At 40.5% G+C, this 25,083-nt stretch overlaps 1 protein-coding gene across 1 annotated transcript in view; it reads left to right on the forward strand.

The window, feature by feature from the left end:
* The window catches only part of RIOX1 (ribosomal oxygenase 1), a 103,963-nt gene that overhangs the window by 62,157 nt on the left and 16,723 nt on the right, over positions 1–25,083 (forward strand). Inside the window, exons 10-12 of the mRNA XM_089681766.1 lie at positions 483–587; positions 7,047–7,188; positions 22,152–22,272. Of these exons, the coding sequence (XP_089537892.1) occupies positions 483–587; positions 7,047–7,188; positions 22,152–22,272 (368 nt within the window). The remainder of the gene's footprint in view (positions 1–482; positions 588–7,046; positions 7,189–22,151; positions 22,273–25,083) is intronic.

Consider the following 25,083-nt stretch of genomic DNA (forward strand, 5'->3'; position numbering starts at 1 on the left):
CAGTGTGGTATGAACACAGTACAGGAAAGACGCCTTTCCTGCAACCCATTCTGGTGTGAACTAGACGTTTAAGTGGACCTGAAAGCTTTGCCAGCATGTAATTTTATATATATTTATATACAGTATGTAGCTGAAGTTGCCGTTTGCCATGTCTATTCATACAGTTACATAAAAAAGAAATAGATATAGGAGATCATCTCTTTTACAAACTAAGTAAAACCGGAAAGCTAAAGTAAACAGTGCAGCGTGTGGAAATCCAATTCAAATTTATTAGGAAAGTCAGTGCTCACTGATCAGACTGTACCAAACTAAAATCGTATTGCACTGGGTAACTGCACTTAAAGATGGCTACTAAGTGGTAAGATGGTTCATGTTTGTTGTGCTAGAATCTTGTAATAGTTTTTTTGTTTGTTTACTGCAGTTCCTTTATTTGAATGAATATAGTAAATTATCATTTATTTTCTGTTACCCTGTATCTTTAGCTCTTGCCAGCATCCCTGCAGATTGCAGCTGAGGAGGATGTTGAATTTCGGCAGGGGCTTCCTCTAGACTACATGGAGTACATGGGTGTACAAAATGCAGACTTGGTAAGTGAGATTGTTGAGTCACTTACTCACTGTGTGGGTTTATTTATATTTTACCGAATACTTTCTTCAGCAGATAAACAGTAAATTGATTACTTATTTCCCAGATGTCTTTAGACAATTAGCATCTATATGTGAAAATAGAAATAAATATTTAACCATTAGCATGTCATCCTACATCTTTAGGGCCGATTCACACTACAGAAATGCAGTCCGGAATGCGTTTCTGCATCTGCTTGCACGTTTCTTACACATTATGGTGCATCTTTAATGCGTTTCAGATAGTTCATGTGTTCCAGATTTCTGCATCTGCATGCACGTTTCTTACATGTTACGGTGCATCTTAAATGCGTTTCAGATATTTCATGTGTTCCAGATTTTCCTCTTTTCTTTTTTCATTTTTTTTTTTTTTTTGCTTTTTCACTGTTTTATTTTTTTCACAGAAGTTTGCACATCTTGAATAAAACCCCAAAACAAAGAGAGCTCACACAAACACCTATTTGTATAACATTTAATTAAGTAATGACAGATACAAATAACAAATGTAACTATATTAGAAAATATAACAAGAATACTTAACTAAAGATGCTTTTTTGCCACGAAGCCCTGCCCGCTGTCATGGCGTGGCACACATGATCATAATCAGACGCAATCTTGACAGTAGCTCTGGGACAAGACTCATTATTCCAAGTTTTAGCTGTATTATATACAGGACTTTTATAAGGACTTGATCAGTTTGTAATGGCATTCCCTTGGTATGAAGTCAGCTAAGGTAACCAGGCTTTGGATTCTTTCTTAGATATTGTGGAACAATTTTTAATAAAAAAATATGACATTTCCCCACCAGCCGTTTTTCCGCATTTAAGTACAATTCCCTGAAAAAAAAATGCAGAATGTTCTACTTTTGTTGACTGTACCGGAACCCATGTAACCTATTGTTCATGTATTTGTGATGCAGAAAGTAAATGCACTGGACTGCATGTGGTGGAAACCGGCCATACAGCAAAGTGGAGGGTTCTTATTTCTGCAACATCGCCTGTAAATGCCACTGCAGGAAAGGGTGCTTAGTTTTCCCCTGCTAGCAACATATGTCCTCCCCACTCTTTATGGCTTTGACAATTTTTTGGTAGAGTTACTGAATGTGGGCAAACTTTTACTAGATTTGACTATGGCATTTTTGACTCCCTAGTGCTACTTTTCACAATATTAGCTATTCACTGTAATAAATTAATATTGCTGCTTCAGGACCAATATTGTTGGTCAAATGACTGAGTTATGTAATACTTTTCATACTATCACTCTTAATAAAGAAGTTAACACACGGTATCACAACACTGGAAACAGAGAAATGGTCTGGTAATTAAGGGGTAGTAAAGGCTGGTACTCAAGTGGGTAAAAGGCTACCTGCACAAGGTCTGTGGAGTCTAGAGGCTGAAAGACAAATTTTGTTTTAATGGTAGTTTAAAGGGTAACTCCACCTTTACACCATGTTACACCCATATTTGGTGCGTAACATGGTGGAGATGAAACCCCTCTACCCCCTGACAGTGTGTGGGGGTTCTCCCCGCAGCATCTGTCACATTTTTAAAATTGGTGTGACTGTTCAGGGCTCCACAGAACAGGTTCAAATACTGAGGAATTGAGTCCTGTGTCACTAGATGGAGTGTTGTACATGCGCACTGTCTTCAAGGTAAGGTAGCATCTTCCCGCCATTGCCCATATTGGCAAAAGACGTGTGGTTCCACCTCATTTGCAGTAGTTCTTGCTGCCACATACAATGTAACAATTTAAAAATCTCTTACTCTCTTTAGCAAGTCTCTGTTCATACCCTGACTGAACTGATTGGGTGTAGCAGGTCATATCTTGTCATAGTGTGGATATGTGCTGGCCCTTTCTCTTCCCCCTTCTTTTTTGTTTTCTTCATCTTTCTATATGTTCTTTCTGTCTCTGTATTTACCATCAGTGTATGTCAGCCTACACTACACGTGTTGTACTTCGGTTCTCTTAAGCTCCGGTTTTCCTGTACCGTGGGGTTACCTTCTCCATGCGGTAACCATTTAACGACCGCTCTATAGCAGATATACTGCTACAGTGCAGCACCTGTGCGCAAAATCACGTATATATGCGTGATTTCACATTTCCGGGTAGGGGGCGCGTGCCGCCATTTCTGCCGCGGATGTCAATCACTGGGTCCCGGCGGGTAATTACCCGCCGGCGCTCGGTGATTACCGAGCATCTCCGAAGGGGAGGAAGATTGTTTTGTTTACAAATCTTCCTCCCTGTCAGCTCGAGCACACTGCTCGGGATGGCTGTACACAGCACAGCCATCTCAATCAGTGCACTTACAGTGAAGTACACACCCCCTGCCCCCTAGTAAAACACTCCCAGCATACAGTTAACTCTTTGATCGCCCCTCACATTAACCCCTTCCTGCTCAGTTCTATTAGTACAGTGTCAGTGCTGTATTGGTGTGACTGAGGTGTCAGTGACACCTAGTTAGTTCCCCCCCAGTGTCAGAATGTCCGCCGCAGTCCCGCTAAAAGTCGCTGATCGCCATCATTACTAGTATAAAAAGAAATCTCATTATCTATACTGCCATTTGTAAACACTATGACTTTCACGTAAACCAGTTAATTTACATGTATTGCAATTTTTTTTTACCAAAGACATGTAGCAGAATACATTTTGACTAAATTTATGACAAAATTTGATTTTTTTTTTAAATTTTTTACTGGACATATTTAATAGCAAAAAGTCCAAAAGATTTTTTTTTTTAATCAAAATTGTCAGTGTTTTTTAGGTTATTGCGCAAAAAAAACCACAGGCAATCAAATACTACTGAAAGAAAGCTCAATTCATGAGAAAAAAGGACGTAAATTTCATTTGGGTGCAGCGTTGCATGACCGCGCAATTGTCAACTAAAGTAACGCAGCGCCGTAACGCAAAAAATGGCCTGGTTATGAAGGGGGGTAAACCTTCAGGAGGGCAAGTGGTTAATATTTGTTTCGACAGTATATATGCTGCTCCACGAATTAAAGCTCATGTTGCTGACTGCTTAAATAATCTCATCTTTTAGCATTCAACTTGTTATGAGAGTGTATAGCAGTGTGCTATCGGATTGTCTTGTATGTTGATTGTACACTGCCTCACATTTAATTTATTTCCCAATAAAAATATTGCAATAAAAATATTGCACAAGAAACATCTCCTACTCTCAGCTGCTAGTTCATGAGTACCTAAGGTTTTTACCTGGTATACTCAGCTAAGATGTTCGTGTTTGCAGTGCAACATGTCATAGTTACATTGTTGGTAAGGTTAAAAAAAGGCACTGGTCCATCCATTTCATCGTGTTTGTCACAATTTCCAATAACCCTATACATTGTGTTCACTAAGAAACACATCTATACATTTTTTGAACTTATCTACACCCTCCCCCCCAAACATCACCAAAAAGAGTTCCACATCCTTACCGTAAAGAAACGCTTATGCAGTTTTAGATTTAACTGCTTCTAACCTAACTTCAACATGTGGTTGTTTGTCGTCTTTAGAGAACTTAGATTAGTTTTCTCCCAATATACAGTCCCATTTAAAGATTTGTTATATTGTCACAATCTAATAACGGGGCTGGAGGACCTCAGTTATAAGGAATGACTACAATGTAGATATGATTATCTACATTGTAGTCATTCCTCATAACTGAGGTCCTTCAACCCCGTTATTAGTTTTGTTGTCCTTCTCTGAATATTTCTCTTCTGTTCAAGCACATCTTCCAGAGGACCAAAGCTGGACATCATAATCAAGAGTTTTGTAAACTGGTAGAATTAAAGTTTTATCTCTTCAGTAAATACCCTTTTTAATGCAGGCTAATAACCTGGTAGCCATGCTAACTGCAGCTATTGTTGAGTTTGTCATCTAGTAGGACTCCCAGATTATTTTCCAACCTTTGATTCTCCTTCTAGCGTGTAACTTGCATTCATATTTTAAGCTCCCAAGTGCATTACTTTACATTTTTCAACAATAAACCTCATTTGCCATATAGCTGCCCACTCCTCTGTTTTAACTAAATCTTCTTACAAAGTTGCTGTATCCTGTTGTGAAGTTATGGCCCTGCTTAGCTTTGTATCATCAGCAAACACTGAGATGAACTACTGAATTGCTTATTCCAACCTCTATATCATTTTTAAACAAGTTAAACAAAATTGGTCCCAGGACAGAACCTTGGAACACCATGCTCACAACTCTAGACCATTCATAAAATATACCACTTATCGCCACCCTTTGAACTTGCTTCTGCAACCAGTTTTCTATCCAGGTACATACAATCTTGTTATTGCCAAAAGACGTTCATTTGTAAATGTCAGATCACAAAATTAAGAGGAGCAGTCCCACCTAATAGAATCTCTCCGACTCTCGATCTACTAACAGTTACAGGGCAGTTTTCAGTGTTTCCTGTTGAGGTTGGCTCCTTCGGGTGGTGTTTCCCCTTGGATTTTTGCCAGGAGGTTTTTACCACACTTACAGGATTGGGCCAAATTTCAAAGCTGTGTTTGACTGATCGCAGTTGACAGAAGTGCACCTCAGTGCCATCCCCTGCAGAATCATTGACTGATCTGCCTGTAGCCTTAGCAGCCTTCAATCCTTCAGCAATTATTGATGGGGTGCATGCCAGCATAAAGATGTAAATTCAGCCTGTAGCTTCTACTAGTGCTGCAATTTTTCTAGGGTCCCTGGGAGGCCTTAGGACCACTAAAACATTTTCCATGCACACGTGATTTCTGCACATTGACAGGAAAACTGTTTACACCTCCTAAACATTTTGCTGTTCAATACACATTTGATTAACCACTTGGTAGCCACCCTATAGCAGATGTACTGCTACAGGGTGACCATTCTGTGCAAAATCATATATATATATATATATGTGTGTGTGTGTGTGTGTGATTTTGGACTTCTAGGTGCAGGGGGTGCACGTGCACCGCTTCTGCTGTGATTAGTCACAGCAGAAGCCGATCAGCCTGTGCCTGCCAATGGAAGACCACACACGCTGATCGGCAAAGAGAGAGACAGGACACCGCTCTGCCTATGTAAATAAGGCAGAGCTGTGTCCTGTCAACTGCGATCTGCTTGATTTTCTTTCCCTGTAAAGCAGGGAATAAAATCCAGCACATTGCCTAGTAAAAACACTTAAATGTACACAGAAAAACACTGGTTAGGCACACAGTTAACCATTTGATCGCCCTAGATGTTAAACCCCTTCCCAACCAGTGTTATTAACTGTATTAATGACAGTGTATATTTTTTAGCACTGATCACTGTATTAGTGTCACTGGTTCTCACAAAGTGTCAGTTAGTGCCAGACTGTCTGCTGCAATATTGTAGTTCCGCTATAAGTCGCTGATTGCTGCCATTACTAATAGTAGATGCGATATCTTTTGAGCAAACCAATAAATATTTGCTTGTTGGGTTTTTTTAATCAAAAATATGTAGCAGAAATTTATGAAGAAATTAGATTTTTTTTAAATCTAAAGAAAGTAAAAAATATTGTTTTTTTTTTCAAGTTTATAGCGCACAAAATAAAAATCCCAGTGGTGATAAAATATCACAAAAAAAAGCTTTATTTGTGTATAGTGTTGCGTTGCAATTGTCAGTTAACATAACACTGCACCATATAGCAAAAAAATGGTCTGGTCATGGAGGGGGGGTAAATCTTCCAAAGTAGTTAAAATGTGGGCTGTTTCTTCGGTTAATCCAGCAGCATTATCTCTTAATAAAGCTGTAAAAAAAAGACTTCACTGTAAATATGCTATTTTACTGGCCGTGCTGTCTGTTTGTATATTTATCATGTAGATAAATGTCAACAGCATATGTCAAGTGTTCTCTATTGCTTGCAAATAGTGAGCTACCATAACAAGAAGCAAACCATGGTTTGCAAAATTCTAACAGATGCTTGTGCATTGGTGAGAAACCCTGTAGCAGGTACAGGGTTTAAGTGGAAATCAGTCCTCAAATACTCAACTGATATAGAAATGGTTGTAAATGGGTATTCGTAAGCTGTGAAAAGGCCCTGCCAATAAGCTTAATCTTCCTGATATGCTTTATCTTCCATGTGAATATGTCCTTTGGGAACTGAATTTTGTGTTTGAGCAAATAAGATATGATTGTGATAAAATGTTCAGTTATACTGTATTTTTCTGTATCAGTAACACAGCGCCTAATGTAATAATGTCATAGTAATCAACAATACAGGTTTCCTAAGTATTGTTTTCCTAGATATTGTTACTGTTAAGCTAAATAAGTCTAGTTTCTGGGTCCTGTACAGTCAAACCTTGTTCAAATAGTATTAGTAGGATTACTTTTTGTATCTTGTTGTCACTGTTATTTTGTTATTATTCTGCTTAATAAGTTGGGGTGGATTTTTATATGCTGTTCTGATTTAGTAATGTTTGTCCTGTTACTTTCAAGGAGGATCCACGAAGAAACGCATTCATGGAGAAGGTTCACTCGTTGGTGAAGAAGCTGACAGAGTATGCTCCAGTAGATGCAGCTGTAGATCAGAAGGCGAAGCAGTTTCTGCATGATTGTCTGCCCCCCGCACTTACTCCTGGTATGTGGGTAACTGTGTGAGCCATATTAATGTGCACACAACATCTCTTTTCTCTAAGAGTCAATGGAATAAAGTAAAAAAAAAAAAGCAAAAAATGATCTGTGGGCTTGTTTCTCCACCTAGTGTGCATATGTTCTTTAGCCCTATTCATTCCTACTGATGGTTGGCCTGTTGTCTGCTGGTGGACTAGTGGCCACAATAAATATGGACCTTCTATTCAAGTGAATGGGAATGCGACTGGGATGTTTTGGATGCAGAGACCTTGTGGTGCCTCCTAGGGCTGCATGGAAATTAACCCAGGATTTGAGGATAAAGGTTACAGCTATTCCTGATACGTTTTGGTAGTGGGGACTTTATTTAAAGGGCACTTTAGCTAAAGCAGGCCATATACACATTTTTTTCATGCTAAACAATACAGGTGAACAAAGCTTCTCTGCCAGCTACTCTGTTAATGTATTTTGACAGCTGCAATGGCTGCATCTGATTGGATGCAGGTGTTGTTTAGCTGACAGTTCTCCTACAGGCTCCTTTGACCAGTTCTTGCATTGACTATTTTTTTCCATATGACCTTTTCCTAGTCCTCTAGTATCCCCACATGATCATTTTGGGAGGCTGTGATTAAACTGACTAGATGCCTTTTAAAGGACCTAATAAGTCTTAATGATGTGAAGAGGAAACTCACTAGTTTGACATGAATGGAACTTTACACTAGGCTAGGCTACCCTAATTGTCTAAGAGGTCCACAAACGTGTGTCTTGTGTAGTTCTCAGTAAGCATAGCAGCAGAAGCAAAAAAGAGCTATCAAGACTTTCTATCTTCTAGATCAGTGTTTCTCAACCTTTAACCCTTTTGCACACATAGTTACATAGTTAGTCTGGATGAAAAAAAACAAAAGTCCATCCAGTTCAACGAAAAAAAAAAAAATCCTAAACCTACAGTTGATCCAGAGGATGGCAAAAAAACCCAGCAAAGCATGATCCAATTTGCTCCTGCTGGGGAAAAAAATATTTCCTTATCCCCTGAGAGGCAATCAGATATTCTCTGGATCAACTTTACCTATAAATGTTAGTAACCAGTTATATTCTGTGTATCCAAGAAAGAATCCAGGACTTTTTCAAAGCATCCACGGAGTTGGCCAGAACCAACTCTTGAGGGAGTCTAGTCCACATTTTCACAGCTCTTACTGTGAAGAAACCTTTCTGTGTTTGGAGATTGCATTTCTTTTCTTTCAGACATAAATAGTGCCCCCTTGTCCTCTGTGATGATCTCAAGGTGAATAACTCTACACTGAGTTCACTATATGAACCACTGATGTATTTATACATGTTGACCATATCCCCCTTAATCTCCTCTTCTCAAGAGAGAATAAATTCAGTTCCTCTAATCTTTCCTCATAGCTGAGATCCTCCATGCCTCTTATCAGTTTGGTTTCCCTTCTATGTACTTTCTCCAGTTCCCCAATGTTCTTTTTGTGAATTGGTGCCCAAAACTGAACTGCATATTCCAGATGAGGTTTACTAATGATTTGCACAGGGGTAATATGATATCTCTCTCTCTGGAGTTTATACCTCTTTTAATACAAGAGAGGATTTTGCTCGCTTTAGAAACCGCAGCTTGGCATTGCATGCCATTATTAGGCTTATGATCTACCAGAACTCCCAGATCCTTCTCCACCATTGATTCCCCCAGTTGCACTCCCCCTAGTATGTATGATGCATGCATATTCTTAACCCCCAAGAGCATAACCTTACATTTATCAACATTAAACCTAATTTACCGCATAGTTGCCCAAGTAAACAGTGCATTGTTACATTGCACAGCTTGGTGTCATCTGCAAAGACTGAAATGGTATTTATAATCCCAGACCCTATATAATTTATAAATATATTAAAAAGTAAGGGTCCGAACACTGAACCTTAGGGTACACCACTAACAACCCTAGACCATTCAGAGTATGAATCATTAACCACTACTCTGTGAATACGATCTTTTAGCCAGTTTTCTAACCATTTACATACGGATTTTTCCAAGCCTGTAGACTTTACCTTACACATTAGCCGTGTGTGGGGAACTGTGTCAAACGCTTTTGCAAAATCCAAGTATACCACCGCCACCCCTCTGTCCAAGGTTTTGCTCACCTCCTCATAAAAAGAAATGCGATTTGTTTGACAACTTCTGTCTTTCATGAATCTATGCTGTCTGTTGCTTAAAATATTTTTTTCCCAGCAAGAACTCAGCCAGTATCTTCCCAACTATAGAAGTTAAACTAATAGGTCTATAATTACTTGGTAAAGATTTTGACCCCTTTTTAAATATAGGCACCACATTGGCCTTACACCAATCCAGTGGTACTATGCCAGTCATTAAAGAGTCCCTATAAATTAGAAACCATGGCTTTGAAATGACAGAGCTCAATTCTTTAAGGACCCATGGGTGTACGCCATCTGGTCCAGGTGCTTTATTCACCTTTATTCTGTCTAAATATTTCTGGATCATAGCAATTGTGAGGATCATCAACGAGGATCATCTGGAGCTGTGTCATTACCATGCCCATTATGGACAAGAGCTCCCCCATGCTTCTTTGTATACACAGAGCTGAAGAATGTATTTAATAAATTTGCCTTCTATTTGTCCCCAGTCACCCACTCTAGATTACTTTGTGAAGGGCCTACATGCTCGGACTGGACCTTTTTATTATTAATACTCCACACATTTAAAAAGCAATTTTAGGCCTGGAAATTGCACAAAACCACCAAAACATTATATATTTTCTGAAAGTAGACACCGTAGAGATAAAATAGTGGTAGTTCCAATTTTTTATGTCGCACATTATTATGGCAGAGGTCTAGGAAACACAAAATTTTAGTAAAAAGCACACTAAAGTGAATTTTAATGCAAACAAATGCAATAAATTGCCCAATATCTTTCTACAATATAAAATACGAGGTTGTGCCGAGTAAATAGATACCCAATATGCCAAACCTTAAATTTTCTGTGAGCCTATGAAATGGCGACAAACTTCAGTACCCTATATTTTCTATAGGTAAAATTTTCAAAAGCCCTTTTAGGTAATTGGTTTAGCGTTACAGAGGAAGTCTTGTGCTGGAATTTTTGCTCTCACTCTGGCGTGCGCAGTGATATGTAATGTGTATCGCAATTGGCGGTTCCACGTGTAGGCGCCCTGATGTGTGTGTTTACATTCGTATGTGGGGGTGGGTAGGGGCCTCAAATTTTTTTGGGGGGGCGTGTTATGTGCTTGGGTGTAACTAATTTTTTCATACTTAACTTTCTGTTATCACATAGGGGACACGAAGTTAGATGGGGGGGCCCCGATACCGGGGGTTGTGGAAGTAATCGTGCAGCAGCACTCGAGTCTGCCTGTCACAATCATGGTAGCTGCAGGCACCGGATTGTGCATAAATCCCCCCCTGTCAGGTCTGTATGACATAGGGACCTGGTGGTGAGGGTAAGGGTTAAAATTATTCACCCCATTCTAAAATGTAAAAAATGAAATGAATAGTTTTACATAATGCAGCGGTATAGACACATATAGGACACCCAACAGTAGAGGCAAATTCATTTTCACACTGGTACTGACTAGTATTCCAGCGTTTCTCTTCTCTCTTATTCCATTAATGTGACTCCAGTGCTGACAGAGAGGGGAGGGACAAACAAGGATGTCCTCAGGTGCCCGATTCCCTCTTTATGAACCCATAACATTATCGGTTGCTAGAATGCAAGCAGCTGGCCTGAACAATGCCCAGGGTTGTAATGCTGCACAAAACAGGTAGGCTTGATCCACTTTTCAGCTTGTTAACAATTTTGGGCAATTTGGGACAATTTTTAGGCATTTTGCCAAGACTCAGAAGAAGAACTGAGAAGACACACACATGGTTGAAAAGGCTGTTCTAGATTGTATACATGCAATTAAATGTGCCCTAAAAGTTCCTAGCAACTGAGGCAGCTTCAGAGATACTTACTGAAGGAACATTTAAAATAATTCTGAAGGATGATGACATTAAGGGCCTGCGTCTCTTTATTACATATCAATTGGAACCACTTTTGGTTGCTTTTCTGCTAGTAATGCTTTCAGTGCAGATAAGCAGGTTTTTCAAATCCTGGTTTTCCCCCAGTTTCCGTTCATCTTTCTCACCAAAAGATGTTGTCCAGTTTATGAATGCATATTACTATAATCCATTTAGTCCCCTTCCACACAGTTGATCCGACCTGATCCATTCCCTCCAATGGACAGGCAGGTGCAAACAGACTTGTTTCTGTTTACACGCGCCCACCTATGGGTCCAATCCCGTCCGCTAAGATAAAAGATCTGTTTACACCCAGCCACACATAGCACAGAGCGGGCTTTGTCCGTGTCTGTCCTGCATAAACTGAGTGGACACAGGTGTGCCTTCCACCCACTCTGCTCCAGTCAGCAGGGAATCTGTGAGCGGATCTTCAACTGTATTTCCATTGTCTCTATTGGTTTTATTCATGTTTAATAAAGTGGATTGTTTGAAGTGCAGCCGATCGGATCTTTTCTGTCTCCATAAGATATGGAAGACCTTAAATCCCCTATGTTTAGCTTGATTGAAGGTCATCTCTTTAGTTTTCTTAATCCTAAAGGGACACAGGATGAAGTATCCAGGTACATTGGGTTATGAGATTGTTCAACGGTAAACAAAGCCCAGTATAACCCCTCCCACTCGTAGCAAGCTTCAATTTTTTTCCCTATTATTTTAGGATAACGGACACCTCTCCGTACTTTCTTTAGTACTTGCAAGCCAGAGGGTGCTAATTTTGCAACTCTCCAGATCAGGTTATACTTTGCATTGCCATGGAAGCCATACTTGGACCCTGCTGAAAGGAAAACTCCCTCCTCTGTTTTGTCTAGGTAGGATACCTCTGCTACTATGTCTGATTTTGTGAGAGAAATTGCCGCCATGCCGTCATACCAGAGTCCATCTCCTAATTTCCTGGGGCTTTTAGTTGCTTCTACACAGTCAGAGGAGGATGGTACCTTTTTCAAATTTAAAAAGTTGGTACAGGAGGATTCTCAGTCTGCAGACATGCCTCCAAAACTTAACTTACCATCTCAGTCTACACATGCCTAGAGCTACATGTGTCAATTACACCTAAAGTTACTAGTCCGAGTTCTTCTAAACCACTAGGGGACCGCCCACAGTACATTTACTGCGACAAAGCGGCCCCTGTAGGCAGGATCACGTTTAACCATTAGCGGCCCGGCCAATGGCCGTTAGGCGGCTTCAGATGTGCCTCTTCATTCCGGGTGCACGCCATTTGGCGTGCTCCCGCACATGCGCCGTTTGCGGTAATGCACAGCGGCGCAGCAGCGGGATCTGTCACGAGCCTTGCACCTCGGACACGGCCGATGACAGATCCGAGTACCGGCTCCCGTTGCTGGTACCATGTGACCTGCTGTGACCAATCACAGCAGGTCACATGACAGTTGTATACAATGGATGGCTTCATTCATGATGCCATCCATTGTATACTAGTGCCTAGCTGTGAATGGTCACAGCTAATCACATGCACATGTCATGTGATTAGCTGTGACCAAATCACAGCTAAGCACAAAAAAAAAAAAAAAATGCTGAATGAATCGATTTCATTCAGTTAAATGCTTGCTTATAGCAAAGTAATTCTTTGCTATAAGCAAATTGTGTAAAAAAAAAAATAAAATACTGATCACTTCCCCAAAGTAGTACAGTGTTACTATGGTAACATTGTACTACTTTGGTCATAGTAAAATCTTAAAAAAAAATCTTAAAAAAAATTTAAAAAAAATGTAATAAAAAATTAAATATAATAAAAAAAAAAAAAAATATATATATATATTTTTTTTTCATACTGTCACCAGTCAGTGTCCCTGTTAACCGCCATGCCAGTTATATGATGACGCTGTACTGCACTGGTGACAGTATGTAAAAAAAAAAATAGTGAAAATAATTTTTTTAATTTTTTAATTTTCCGAAAAATTATGACATAAAAATACAACTTCAAAAACTCGCCATGCCTCTTATGAAGTACGTCGGACTGTCTACTCTGCAAAAAGGGGTCATTTGTGGGATATCTGTACTGTTCTGACATTCTTGGACCTCAAGAAATTAGATTGGCTGTCAGTACTTCAGGATTGATCAATATTCAGATCTATACCATAGTTTGTGAACTCTATAACTTTCCTACAAACTAAAAAATACATCCTAATTTGGGTTATTTTCACCAAAGACATGTAGCAGAATACATCTCGGCCTAAATTTATAAAGAACAATTATTTATTTGTAAACTTTTATAACAGAAACAAAGAAAAATTTGTTTTTTTTTCAAAATTTTTGGTCTTTTTTTGTTAATTTAGCAAAAAATAAAAACCCCAGCGGTGATTAAATACCACTAAAAGAAAGCTCTAGTTGTGTGAAGAAAATGATAAAATTTTAGTTTGGGTACAGTGTTGTATGACCGCGCAATTGTCATTCAAAATGTGAGAGCGCTGAAACCTGAAAAATGGCCTGGGCAGGAAGGTGTAAAATTGCACGGTATTGAAACGGTTAAAAATGTCCTCCTGTTTACATGCCAGGGGGCACATGACCGCTCTACCCGCAGCACCGATAGCAGCCGCGGGTGACAATCACCGGATCCTGGCCAGTGATTACCCGGCGATTGCCGGCAAACATTGACAGGGAGCTCAGCTGCATTGCTTTCAATGCAGCTCTCCTACCTGTCAGTTTCCAGCACACTGTTCCGGAGAGCAGAGCTTGGCTTTCTGGGACAGTATCTCCCTGGGAAGCACACACCCCCCGCCCACTAGTGAAACACTCCACTCACACAGTTAACCCTTTGCCTAAAAATGTTAACCCCTTCCTTTCCAGTGCCATTAGTACAGTGTCAGTGCTATTTTTTGCACTGATCACTGTATTGGTGTCACTGAGGATGTCAGTGACCCCAGTGTCAGAATGTCCACCGCAGTCCTGCCATAAATCGCTGATCGTCGCCATAAGTCGCTGTTTGCAGCTATTATTAGTATTAAAATAAAAAATCCAGTATATATACCGCCATTTGTAAACGCTATAACTTTCATGTAAACCAATTAATTTACACGTATTGGGATTTTTGTTTAGCAAAGACATGTCGCAGAATACATTTTGGCCGAAATTTATAACAAAATTGGATTTTTAAATTTTTTTACTGGACATGTTTTATAGCAAAAAGTCCAAAATATTGGTTTTTTTTCCTCAAAATTGTCGGACTTTTTTTTTTATAGCACAAAAAATAAAAACACCACAGGCGATCAAATACCACCGAAAGAAAGCTCAATTTGTGGGGGGAAAAAATGAAGTAAATTTAATTATGGTGCAGCATTGCATGACCGCGCAATTGTCAGTTGAAATAACGCAGCGCCGTAACATAAACTGCTTCTGACCGCCCTGTAGCAGAAATACTGCTACAGGGCGGCACGGCACGTGATTCGCTCTCGTGGTTTTCACGCCCCTCCCAGATGGCATCAGATTGCCCACTAGTACACCAGTAATCACATTTAACCCCTTGATTGCCAGGAAGACGCTCATACACAATAAACCTCCATTGTTAGTATAGTGTCTGAACGGATCAATATCTTTGATCAGATTTGCACTATACCAGCCTTCACATTAGTATAGTGTCCCCAAAAATGCAGCGTTAGCGGGATCATCCCCGGCACCTGCCAGCAGCTGCGTTTAGCCCCTATGCTTACCCCCCCCCCTTCAAGTGCAGTGTCAGTAGGTCACTGTCACTTGATACTGTCAGGGAATGAGAAGATCGCCGCGGTGCATAAATCTGCACATGCGCAGGATCCCGACAAGGCATACAGGCGGGCACTAGGACCCAGGCGTGCCTGTCATCAATGATGGCACAAGCAGGCACTAGGACCCAGGCGCGCCTTTCGGTGCCGGGCGGGCTATTTAAACTGGCCACTGCAGGATCCAAATTGCTGTATGGTCTTATTCCTCTGCCTGTGAGTTGTTTCCTGTTGCCAAACCCAGCCTGCTCCTGACTATCGTGACCTTCTCCTGCCCTGACCCCTGGCTTGTCTCTGGATATTCTTCTGCCTGCTCCTGATCTTTTGACCTCCTGTTGCTGAACTTGGCCCGTTCTGCCTCCACGGTTACTAACCCAGCCTGTCTGACTCTGCTACTTGCTTCACGGTGTGTCCGCATCCAACCAACCTGCACGGATCTATCCATTTACCGCTCAGGTCTTCCCTGCCTCTTCACATCAGGCTCTTATTAAGCTACGTTCCACTAGCGGTCCTCTCTACCATGGTTGGGTGTACCCGGGGGCTGCGACCTGGTCTCAGCCTGCTCCAAGTCCATCCCCACCATCAGGGGCTCTGGTGAACAAGCAGACTGGGGCGTAGACCCCGCGCCCTTGGGAATCCCAGACGGTGGACCCATAGAGATACCGTAGAGAGTTTGTGACAGATACATTGCACACAAAACCGTAGCTGACATTCATATGCAGCAGAGTGCCAGTACTAGTGCCGCGCTACCTTTTGGTGAACTGGCGAGCACTAGTGGCCTAGTACATCCTGGTCTTTCACATATCTCTTAGATTGTAAGCTCCAGGATCAGGCCCTCCTAACCCTCTTGTATTGAACTGTATTGTTGCTGTATTGTCTCCTATTATATTGTAAAACGCTGAGCAAACTGTTTGTGCTATATAAATCCTGTATTATAATAATAATACCAGCACTGCAGTATCACTTGGTGACGTGGTGAGTCCCATAAGTGTAGTACAAGCTGGTGCAGTGGCGAGCGCAAGTATTGTCCCGCAAACCACCAATAATTCGCACACAGGCCCGTAGAGCCACTAGTTCCTTCCGGATGTGCTTGCAAATCCCAAATGGCAGCCCACAAATTCTGCAGCACCCGTACTTCCCCCACTTCACTGCCCAACTTGGAATTCAGGTGGAAACAGCAAATTTAACTACTCCCCTTGGAGCTGTTTTTTACGGAAGATATGTATGCATGGATTGTGGATCAAAGCAGTTTATATGCACAACAATTTATCACCACCAACCCAAATTCAAACCTTGCCAGACCATTCACATGGAAACCCATTACGGTTTCCGAATTAAAATTTTTTTTTTTGGGCCTAACCCTCAACATGGGCATTACTAAAAAAAATGAATTGCGGTTGTATTGGTCCACAGACCCGATTCATCATATGCCTGTGTTCTCTGCTGCCATGGCCAGGCATAGATAAGAGAGTATAATGTGTTTTATGCATTTCAACGACAATACACTCTGTCGTCCTCGACGTGACCTTGAATTTGACTTGCTCCACAAAATTCAGCCCCTCGTAAATCACCTTAATCAAAAATTTGCAGATGCCTATACTCCCCAGCAAAAAATCTGCGTTGATGAGTCCCTCATTAATTTTTCTGGCCGCCTTGCATTCAAACAATTTCTCTCCAGCAAGCGTGCCAGATATGGAGTCAAGATGTAGAAGACCTGGAGAGGGCAACAGACTATACATATAAGTTTTGGATTTATGAGGGAAAAGATAGTCAGGTGGAGCCCCCTGGATGCCCAGACTACATGGGGAGTAGTGGCAAGATAGTTTGGGACTTGGTGTCATCCTTTTTCCATATGGGGTACCACTTATACGTGGACAATTTTTATTCAAGCTTCCCACTATTTAAACATTTGTACAATCTTGGAACTGGCGCATGTGGCACCATGTGACCAAATGTGTGCCCACCATTAGAAGTGGGTGGATGCAAGGTGGTATATTCTAATGGTGGGCATACCACACACTTTTTCTGGCAGAGATTTCTTCTCTTTTTTTCATTCAGCCTACAGGCTGCATACAAAAAAAAAAGAAGAACATAGCATATACTGTATACCCAACAAGGATCAGCGATGTATTGGTACATCCCTGGACTTTGACTGGACTGGACTTTGAATGGTTATACCAGGATGATGCTGCAAAAAAATAGTTTTTTTCAGCCAGCGAGTGGCTTTCTTGTAAAAGCAATCCTAGTGTCTAATTAGCTGCAGGATTGCTTTTACAAGCAGCGGGAGATGATGCCCCCCTCCCCCGCTGCCTTCTACGGCCTTCTCGAGCAGAACCTGAGAATGCAGCTGGCGTTTCTGCCAGCTGACCATAGAGATGATTGGAGACCAGAATGGTGCCAATCATCTCTATAGTCTAAGAAATCGGAAGCTACAAGCATTTCATCACTTCAGTTTCACAGGATATAAACAGTGCCATTTGTGAATTGGGAAAGCATCTGGTCACACCGATCTTGGTTTGATTAGATAATCTAAGGGCAGAGGAGCTATCTAGAGTCTGATAGACCCCAGATTTCTCAAAAAAGAATATGACAATGCCCATTTAAGTTATAGGGGATATTTGCATTCCCTGTGATAGCATTAAAAGTGATAAAAAAAATGAAAGGGACAATGTAAAAATAATAAAAAAAATCAAAGTAACAAAAAAAAAAAAAACCTCGCCCCCACGTGCAAGCGTTGACCCTGTGCCGGTATGTAAACATTGGTTGCACCATGCATGTGAGGTATTGCCGTGAACGTCAGATCAAGGGCAGTAATTCTAACACTAGACCTCTGTAAATCTAAAATAGTAGCTTGTAATGGCTTTTAAAACTTTGCCTATCGTTATTAAAAATGTATGCAGTTTGTCACCATTGCATGGGGCATGCACAGTTTTAAATCATGTCATGTTTGGTATCTATTTACTTGGCATACCATCATCTTTTATATTTTACCAAATAATTGGCTAATATATTGTGTTTTTGTGCATTAAAATTAAAAAAAAGTGTTTGTTTTTTTTTTAATTTTGCATTTGAAAAATCGCGAGTATTATGTGACATAAAAAATTGTAGCACCCACCATTTTATTCACTAGGGTGTTTGCTTTAAAAAAAATATATAATGTTTGGGGGTTTAAATTAATTTCCTAGCAAAAAAATACTGATTAGTTTTCATGTGAACAAAAAGTGGCAGAAAAGGCTTGATCTTCAGGTGATTAGAAGAGAGAATGATATGTGGCATAAACTTCTAATACTGAGCATAAAATGCCCCCACTCCCCAAAATGACCCCTTTTTGGAAAGTAGACACCCCAAACATTTGCTGAAAGGCATGTTGAATCAATAGAATTTATTTTTTTACCATAAGTTCTTGGAATATGACAAAAATTATTATTTTTTTTTTCTTACACAGCATTGTCACTTAAATGATTTACTGCTCACACGTGCCATGGGTTTATGTGGAATTACTCCCCAAAATACATTCTGCTACTTCTCCCGAGTACGGGGGTAACACATGTGAGTGATGTTTTGGCAGTCTAGCCAAGTATAGGACCCCAAAATCCAATAAGTACCTTCAGGCTTTTAAAGGGCTGTATTTCCTCATTACACTTCCTGACTACCTATCACAGTTTCGGAGACCCTGAAATGCCAAGATAGCACAAAAGCCCCCCAAATGACCCCTTTTTGGAAAGTAGGCACCCGAAGGAATTTGATAAGAAGTATGGTGAGTATTTTGCAGATCTTGTTTGTTGCCACAAGTTTTTGGAAAATGAAAAAAAACAAGAACATATTTTTTCTTTTATTTTTTATATTTCGAAACCTTGTGAGGAAAAAATAAGATCTGCAAAATACTCACCATGCCTCTTTTCATTTCACTTGCATTTCATGGCCTCCAAAACTGTGATCGGTAGTGAGGAAGTGAAATGAGTTTCAAAGTGGTTATTGGATTTCAGGCTCCTGTATGTGGCTAGGCTCCCAAAAAGTCTCACAAATGTGGTATCCCCATACTCGTTAGAAGTAGCAGAATGTATTTTGGGGTGTAATTCCACATATACCCATGGCGTGTGCGAGAAATAAATAATTTAAATGACAACTTTGTGTAAAAAAAAAAAAATGTTTTTGTAATTTTCCAGAAACTTACGGCAAAAAAATAAATCTTCCATGGACTCAATATGCCTCTCATCAGATAGCTTAGGTTGTCTACTTTCCGAAAAGGGGTCATTTGGGAGTGTTTGTACTGTCCTGGTATTTTAGCACCTCAAGAAATTTGATAAGCAGTCAGAAAGTAAAAGCTGTGTAAATTCCATTATCTATACCATAGGTTATAGACGCTATAAGTTTCACACAAAGCAATAAATATACACTTATTGGGATTTTTTAACCAAAAACATGTAGCCGAAAACATTTTGGCCTAAATTTATTACAAAATTTTAGTTTTTTTGAATATTTTTTATGACTGAAATGAGAAAATATTGTTTTTGTCAAAAACATTTTTTTTCTTCAAAACTTTTTTGTTTATAGCGCCAAAAATAAAAAGCGCACAGGTGATCAAATGCCACCAAAAGAAAGCTCTAGTTGTGTGAAAAAAATGACATACATTTCATTTATGTACCGTATTGCATGACCACGCAATTGTCTGTTAAACTAGTGCAGCGCTGTATAGCAAAATAATGGCGTAAATTGCAGTATCTATACCATAGTTTGTAGATGCTATAACTTTCACACAAAGCAATTTAGGATTTTGTTTAAAAAAAACATGTAGCAGAATACATTTTGGCCTAAATTTATAACTAACTTTGAGTTTACTATATATTTTTCATAGCCGAAAGTAAAAAATATTGTTTTTCTTCAAAATTTTCGGTCTTTTTTTTGTTCATAGCATGAAAAATAAAAAGTGCACAGGAGATCAAAAACCACCGAAAGAAAGCTCTATTTATGTGAAAAAAAGGACGTAAATTTTGTTTGGGTACAGCATTGCATGACCACGCAATTATCAGTTGAATTAGTGCAGCGCCAAGTAGCAAAAGAGGCTTGGTCATTAAGGGGGGTAAATCCTCTAGAGGGCAAGTGGTTAATGACTCAAGCCTGTTAAGACTTTTCCAGTGCATTCCCAATTTCAAACTGTCACTGTCACTTGGTTGACAGGAAGGCACAATATCTGGAGCATGGCAGAGGGATTTCCTTAGTAGCCAATGTTTAGTTTTCGGTCAGTGGTCTGTTAACCCCGAGGTCTGAGACCTCCGTCACAGGTGATGAATGCTGGACATTGACCTCCTGGCTTCCAGGTTCAACAACAAACTAAACCGTTTGCCTTTAAATTATTATATTATTATTATTATACAGGATTTTTAAATCCAAGGATCCTCTAGACCAGGGGTGGGCAACTGTGGCCCTCCAGCTGTTGGTGAACTACAAGTCCCATCATGCCTCTGCCTTTGGGAGTCATGCTTGTAACTGTCAGTTTTGCAATGCCTCATGGGACTTGTAGTTCTAGAACAGCTGGAGTTGCCCACCCCTGCTCTAGACTTTGCAGTAGATGCTAAGGTGACTCCCAGGGATTGGTTCATTCTGATCCATGCCTTTCCCTCTGGATCTTCTGTCCCAACAACCAATTTACAACCCTGCTTATCAGCCACTGGTTTTAACGGCCTGGCTGTATAATCTTAGGAGCTAATGGGCAAGGCTTGTCGATCTTAGTTATCGGTATGCTTATGAAAGCTAGGAAATCAATTTTTCTCAATGTCTATCATCACACATGATTAAAACTTCCAGGCCTCAGTATTTACCTCTTAAATGCTAAGACTGGAGCCACTTGTGGATGAGTAAAGTGCATAAGGTCGAACCTATAGGCAGGACATAATACTTAAAGGAAAAGTACAAGAAAAAAAGTTGGTTTGAATTCTTTTAATTACATTTTTAGCATATCTATTACCATATGATCATTCTGACACTTTAGTATTGTTTCTCAATGCACTGTTTAATTGGTGTGACAAATGAGGTTTAATGTTGATAAGTGTAAAGTTGTTATGCACTTGGGGGCTAAAAATGTGCATGCGTCATACATACCAGGGGGAGTACAACTGGGGAATCAATGGTGGAGAAAGATCTGGGTGTTCTGGTGGATCATAAGCTTAATAATGGCAAGCAATGACAAACTGCAGTTTCCAAAGCAAGAAAAATCCTTTTTTGTATTAAAAGAGGGACATAATTGTCCCATAACAAGTGAAAGACATAATTTTGCCCCTGTACAAATCATTAGTAGAAGCTCATCTGGAATACACTGTTCAGTTTTGGGCACCAATTCACGAAAAGGATATCAGGGAACTGGAGAGAGTGCAGAGAAGGGCAACCAAGCTGATAAGAGGCATGGAGGAGCTCAGCTATGAGGAAAGATTTGAGGAACTGAATTATTCCCTCTTGAGAAGAAGAGATTAAGGGGGGATATGATCAACATGTATAAGTACATAAGTGGTTCATATAGTGAACTTGGTGTAGAGTTATTCACCTTAAGATCATCAGAGGACAAAGGTTCACTCCTTACAGCTGGAGGAAAAGAGATTTCATCTCCAAATACGGAAAGGCTTCTTCACAGTAAGAACTGTGAAAATGTGGAATAGACTTCCTCAAGAGCTGGTTCTTGCCAGCTCAGTAGATTGTTTTTTAAAAAGGCCTGGATTCTTTCCTGGATACACAAAATATAACCGGATACTAATATTTGTAAGTAAAGCCGATGTAGGGAATATCCGATTGCCTCTTGGGGAATCAGGAAGGATCTTTGTTCCCCACTGGAGAAAATTGGGTTATGCTTTATTGGGGTTTTTTTTGCCTTCCACTGGATCAACTGTGGGTATAGGATTGTGTGTATGGAGGTTTTCTGTTTGTGGGTGTTTCTTTTTTTTTTTTTTTTTTGGTTGGTTGGTTGGTTGGTTGAATTGTATGAACTTGTGTCTTTTTTTTTTTTCAACCAGATTAACTATGTTTGAAATCACCATAATATAAACTGCAATCCCAGCACAGGTAAAGTAGTAGCTGTGGAGCCTCTTATTGCAAAACAGTTCTATGGAAATTTATCATAGCATGAGAAAAATACTTAAGTGAGGTTGGGCTTCAACAATTTGCTTTCTTTTTTCTTTTTTTTCAGCTGAAAAAGCTTGTAGTGTGCTTGGCGCCTCAACAAGATGGGAGAATGGAAGTGTGATTGACTGCACAGCACAGCTGGAAAAGGACTCACAGATAAGATTTCTTAGAGGCAATATTGCAAGGTTAGTCCTGCTCATTTAAACACAAAGGTCTAATCAAGGACAGGGGCTTGGCAAACAAATATACTTATGAGAAGCTAAGCTGAGAAGATCGCAATCGCTAGAGAAGCTTTTTATGTGCTGTACTTTTAATAAAGCATTTTATTGAATAAATGCAAACATTAAAAAACGCATCATAGCTGTCCAAAGAGATATCTACAGATGGATAAAAGAAAAATCTGTGTAGCTATTTCACATTCACCAGCCCTAGTTTGAAAAAAATGATGTGCAATAATATTATAATTGGTCAGAAATCACTTTTTTAAAGAATAATTTTCAGTCATTTACATAGGTTGAATAAAAAAAGACACAAGTCCCATCTATTTCGATTAAAAAAAAATCTATAAATGAATAGAAAACCTCCACAGTCCTATATCCTATATCCTTCCTGATCCCCTAGAAGGCAATCGGATATTCCCTGTCTATGGTTTTATAACCTAAAAATATCCGGTTATATTTTGTGTATTTATCCAGCTCTTTTTTAAAACAATCTACTGAGCTGACCAGAGCTAGTTCTTGAGGGACTCTATTCCACACTTTCATAACTCTTATTGGGAAGAAGCTTTTCTGTGTGTGGAAGTTAAAGTGGGCATTCTCTGCAGCTTCCCCCTTATACTTACTTGCTTGATCTCAATCCAGTGAACATCGGCTCTCTTCCTCCCCATTGGCTCCCGCTGCTGTAAGTCACAGTCAGGAAGAGGGAGCGGGACTGAGCTACACTCTGTGTGTCATGTCAGGCAGCCTGATGAAAGAGCGCGCCTGAACTCCTCTCGTCCTGCACATGCTCAGAAACGTGTCGCATTTTGATGATGTCACATGTGTTGATCCCGGACATCTTGGAGACTCTGCCAGGCTTCACCATCTATGCTGCATATGCACAGCACCATCTGCTGGCAGACACCTTGGAGATTCCACCAGGCTTATCATCCATGTTGCACAGCACCACCTGCTGGCGGACTCAATTGATCTCCTCTCTGGATCAGTCGCATAACATCTGGCTACAGACGTCTCATCCTTCACAGTACACACTTAGAGGCGCTAAGTGTTTCTTTGTTTCCCTTCTGCAGGGTCATTGTATTTATAAATGTTATTTTATTTATTCTCAATTCCTTTTTTTTTTTTTCGGGGGGGGGCCTCGCCACAGTTCTGGCCTAGGCAGAATGTCTCTGGTCCTGCAGCCTGGGCTACTTGTATCATATCTCCCAGGAGGCTGCAGGATCAGCACACAGAGCATGCGCTGGGGGGGCATGGATTGCGTGTCATCGAAGCTGGCTGCCTGCACCCGGAACAGGCAGCCAGCTGAAGAGGACCAAGATGGCGATGTGGGACCCGTTGTATTACATCTGAATAGCAGATCGCAGCAGAAAATGTGAAAGTTTACGGTGCAGGTGATTGTGTCTTAAAAAGAACCCAGTAATACCGGCAAGAGGGGAAAAAAATGGGGGGAGCTCAGTGTCACTTTAAGCAGGTCACTTTATATAGGGATAGCACTGTGTTGATGATTCAACATTTGTGGGTGGAGCTGGTTCATCCATCCTCTTTTTATGGGTGGAGGTGGTTGATTCCATTTAAAAAGGATGAATTTATTTTGTTCTTGGTGTCAAAGACTGTCCATTTTTTTGCCTTTTCAGTTCATCCTGGTGACCAGAGCACAGTTACACTATATATTACATTATACAAGCATTTCAATCTTCTCTTATGAGAGAGACCCTTTCTTACACCAGCTTTTTTAAACAAGCCTTTTGTCACACATCTTATGTAAATCATTTACATAATGAGTAACAGTCAGAATTGGCAAGAAAAGGGTACTATAAAACCACACTTGCAAAGGTATATGATTGTCTTTTTTGCTAGGTATAGAATACCTTAGAGATCTATACTTTAGCCTTAAAATCAGGTTAGTTGTAGAGAAAAGAGCTAAATGAACACAGATTTATCAGGGCTAGCTTTTTCTCTATAAGTGACCTTATGGTGACAGAGGCACTTTAAAGCCCAGGCCTGGACAACTAAAAAAATATCCCTTGCAATGGGGCTGTGCCAGAGTTAATTGCTCATTTTGGGTCTCCAATCTTTCTAAACAAAGGGCCAATGGTGGACGTTGATGCACATGCGAGGAATAGTGCTCCATTATTGGTGTCAGTGGGAGAAACGATTCCCCATCATTGGAAATGGGAGGAATAGAATCCCATTGTTGGCGTTAGTGGGAGGAATAGAACCTAATCAATGGTGTCAGTGCGAGGAATAGAACCTCATCGTTGGTGTCTGTGGGAGGAATAGAACCTCATCATTGGCATCAGTGGGAGGAATAGAACCTCATCATTGGCGTCAGTGGGAGGAATGGAACCTCATCGTTGGTGTCAGTGGGAGGAATAGAACCTCATCATTGGCGTCAGTGGGAGGAATAGAACCTCATCGTTGGCGTCAGTGGGAGGAATAGAACCTCATCGTTGGCGTCAGTGGGAGGAATAGAACCTCATCGTTGGCGTCAGTGGGAGGAATAGAACCTCATCGGTGGCGTCAGTGGGAGGAATAGAACCTCATTGTTGGCGTCAGTGGGAGGAATAGAACCTCAACGTTGGTGTTAGTGGGAGAAATAGTGTTTCTTGTATCAGTTAGTGCCCCGAGGGCCAGATAAAGGCAAGGAAAGGGCCGCATCTGGCCCCTTGGCCGCAGTTTGGAGACCACTGGTTTAGGAGAATAATAAAGATTTGATCCTGATCCTTCGCTCATCTTTGCTGCTAGACTCTGGAGCATCATCTCGCCCATGCTCCGTTC

This window comes from Staurois parvus, unplaced genomic scaffold, assembly GCF_062004578.1.
Source record: "Staurois parvus isolate SC_StPar_1 unplaced genomic scaffold, SC_StPar_1.0 ptg000277l, whole genome shotgun sequence".
Taxonomy (NCBI): domain Eukaryota; kingdom Metazoa; phylum Chordata; class Amphibia; order Anura; family Ranidae; genus Staurois; species Staurois parvus.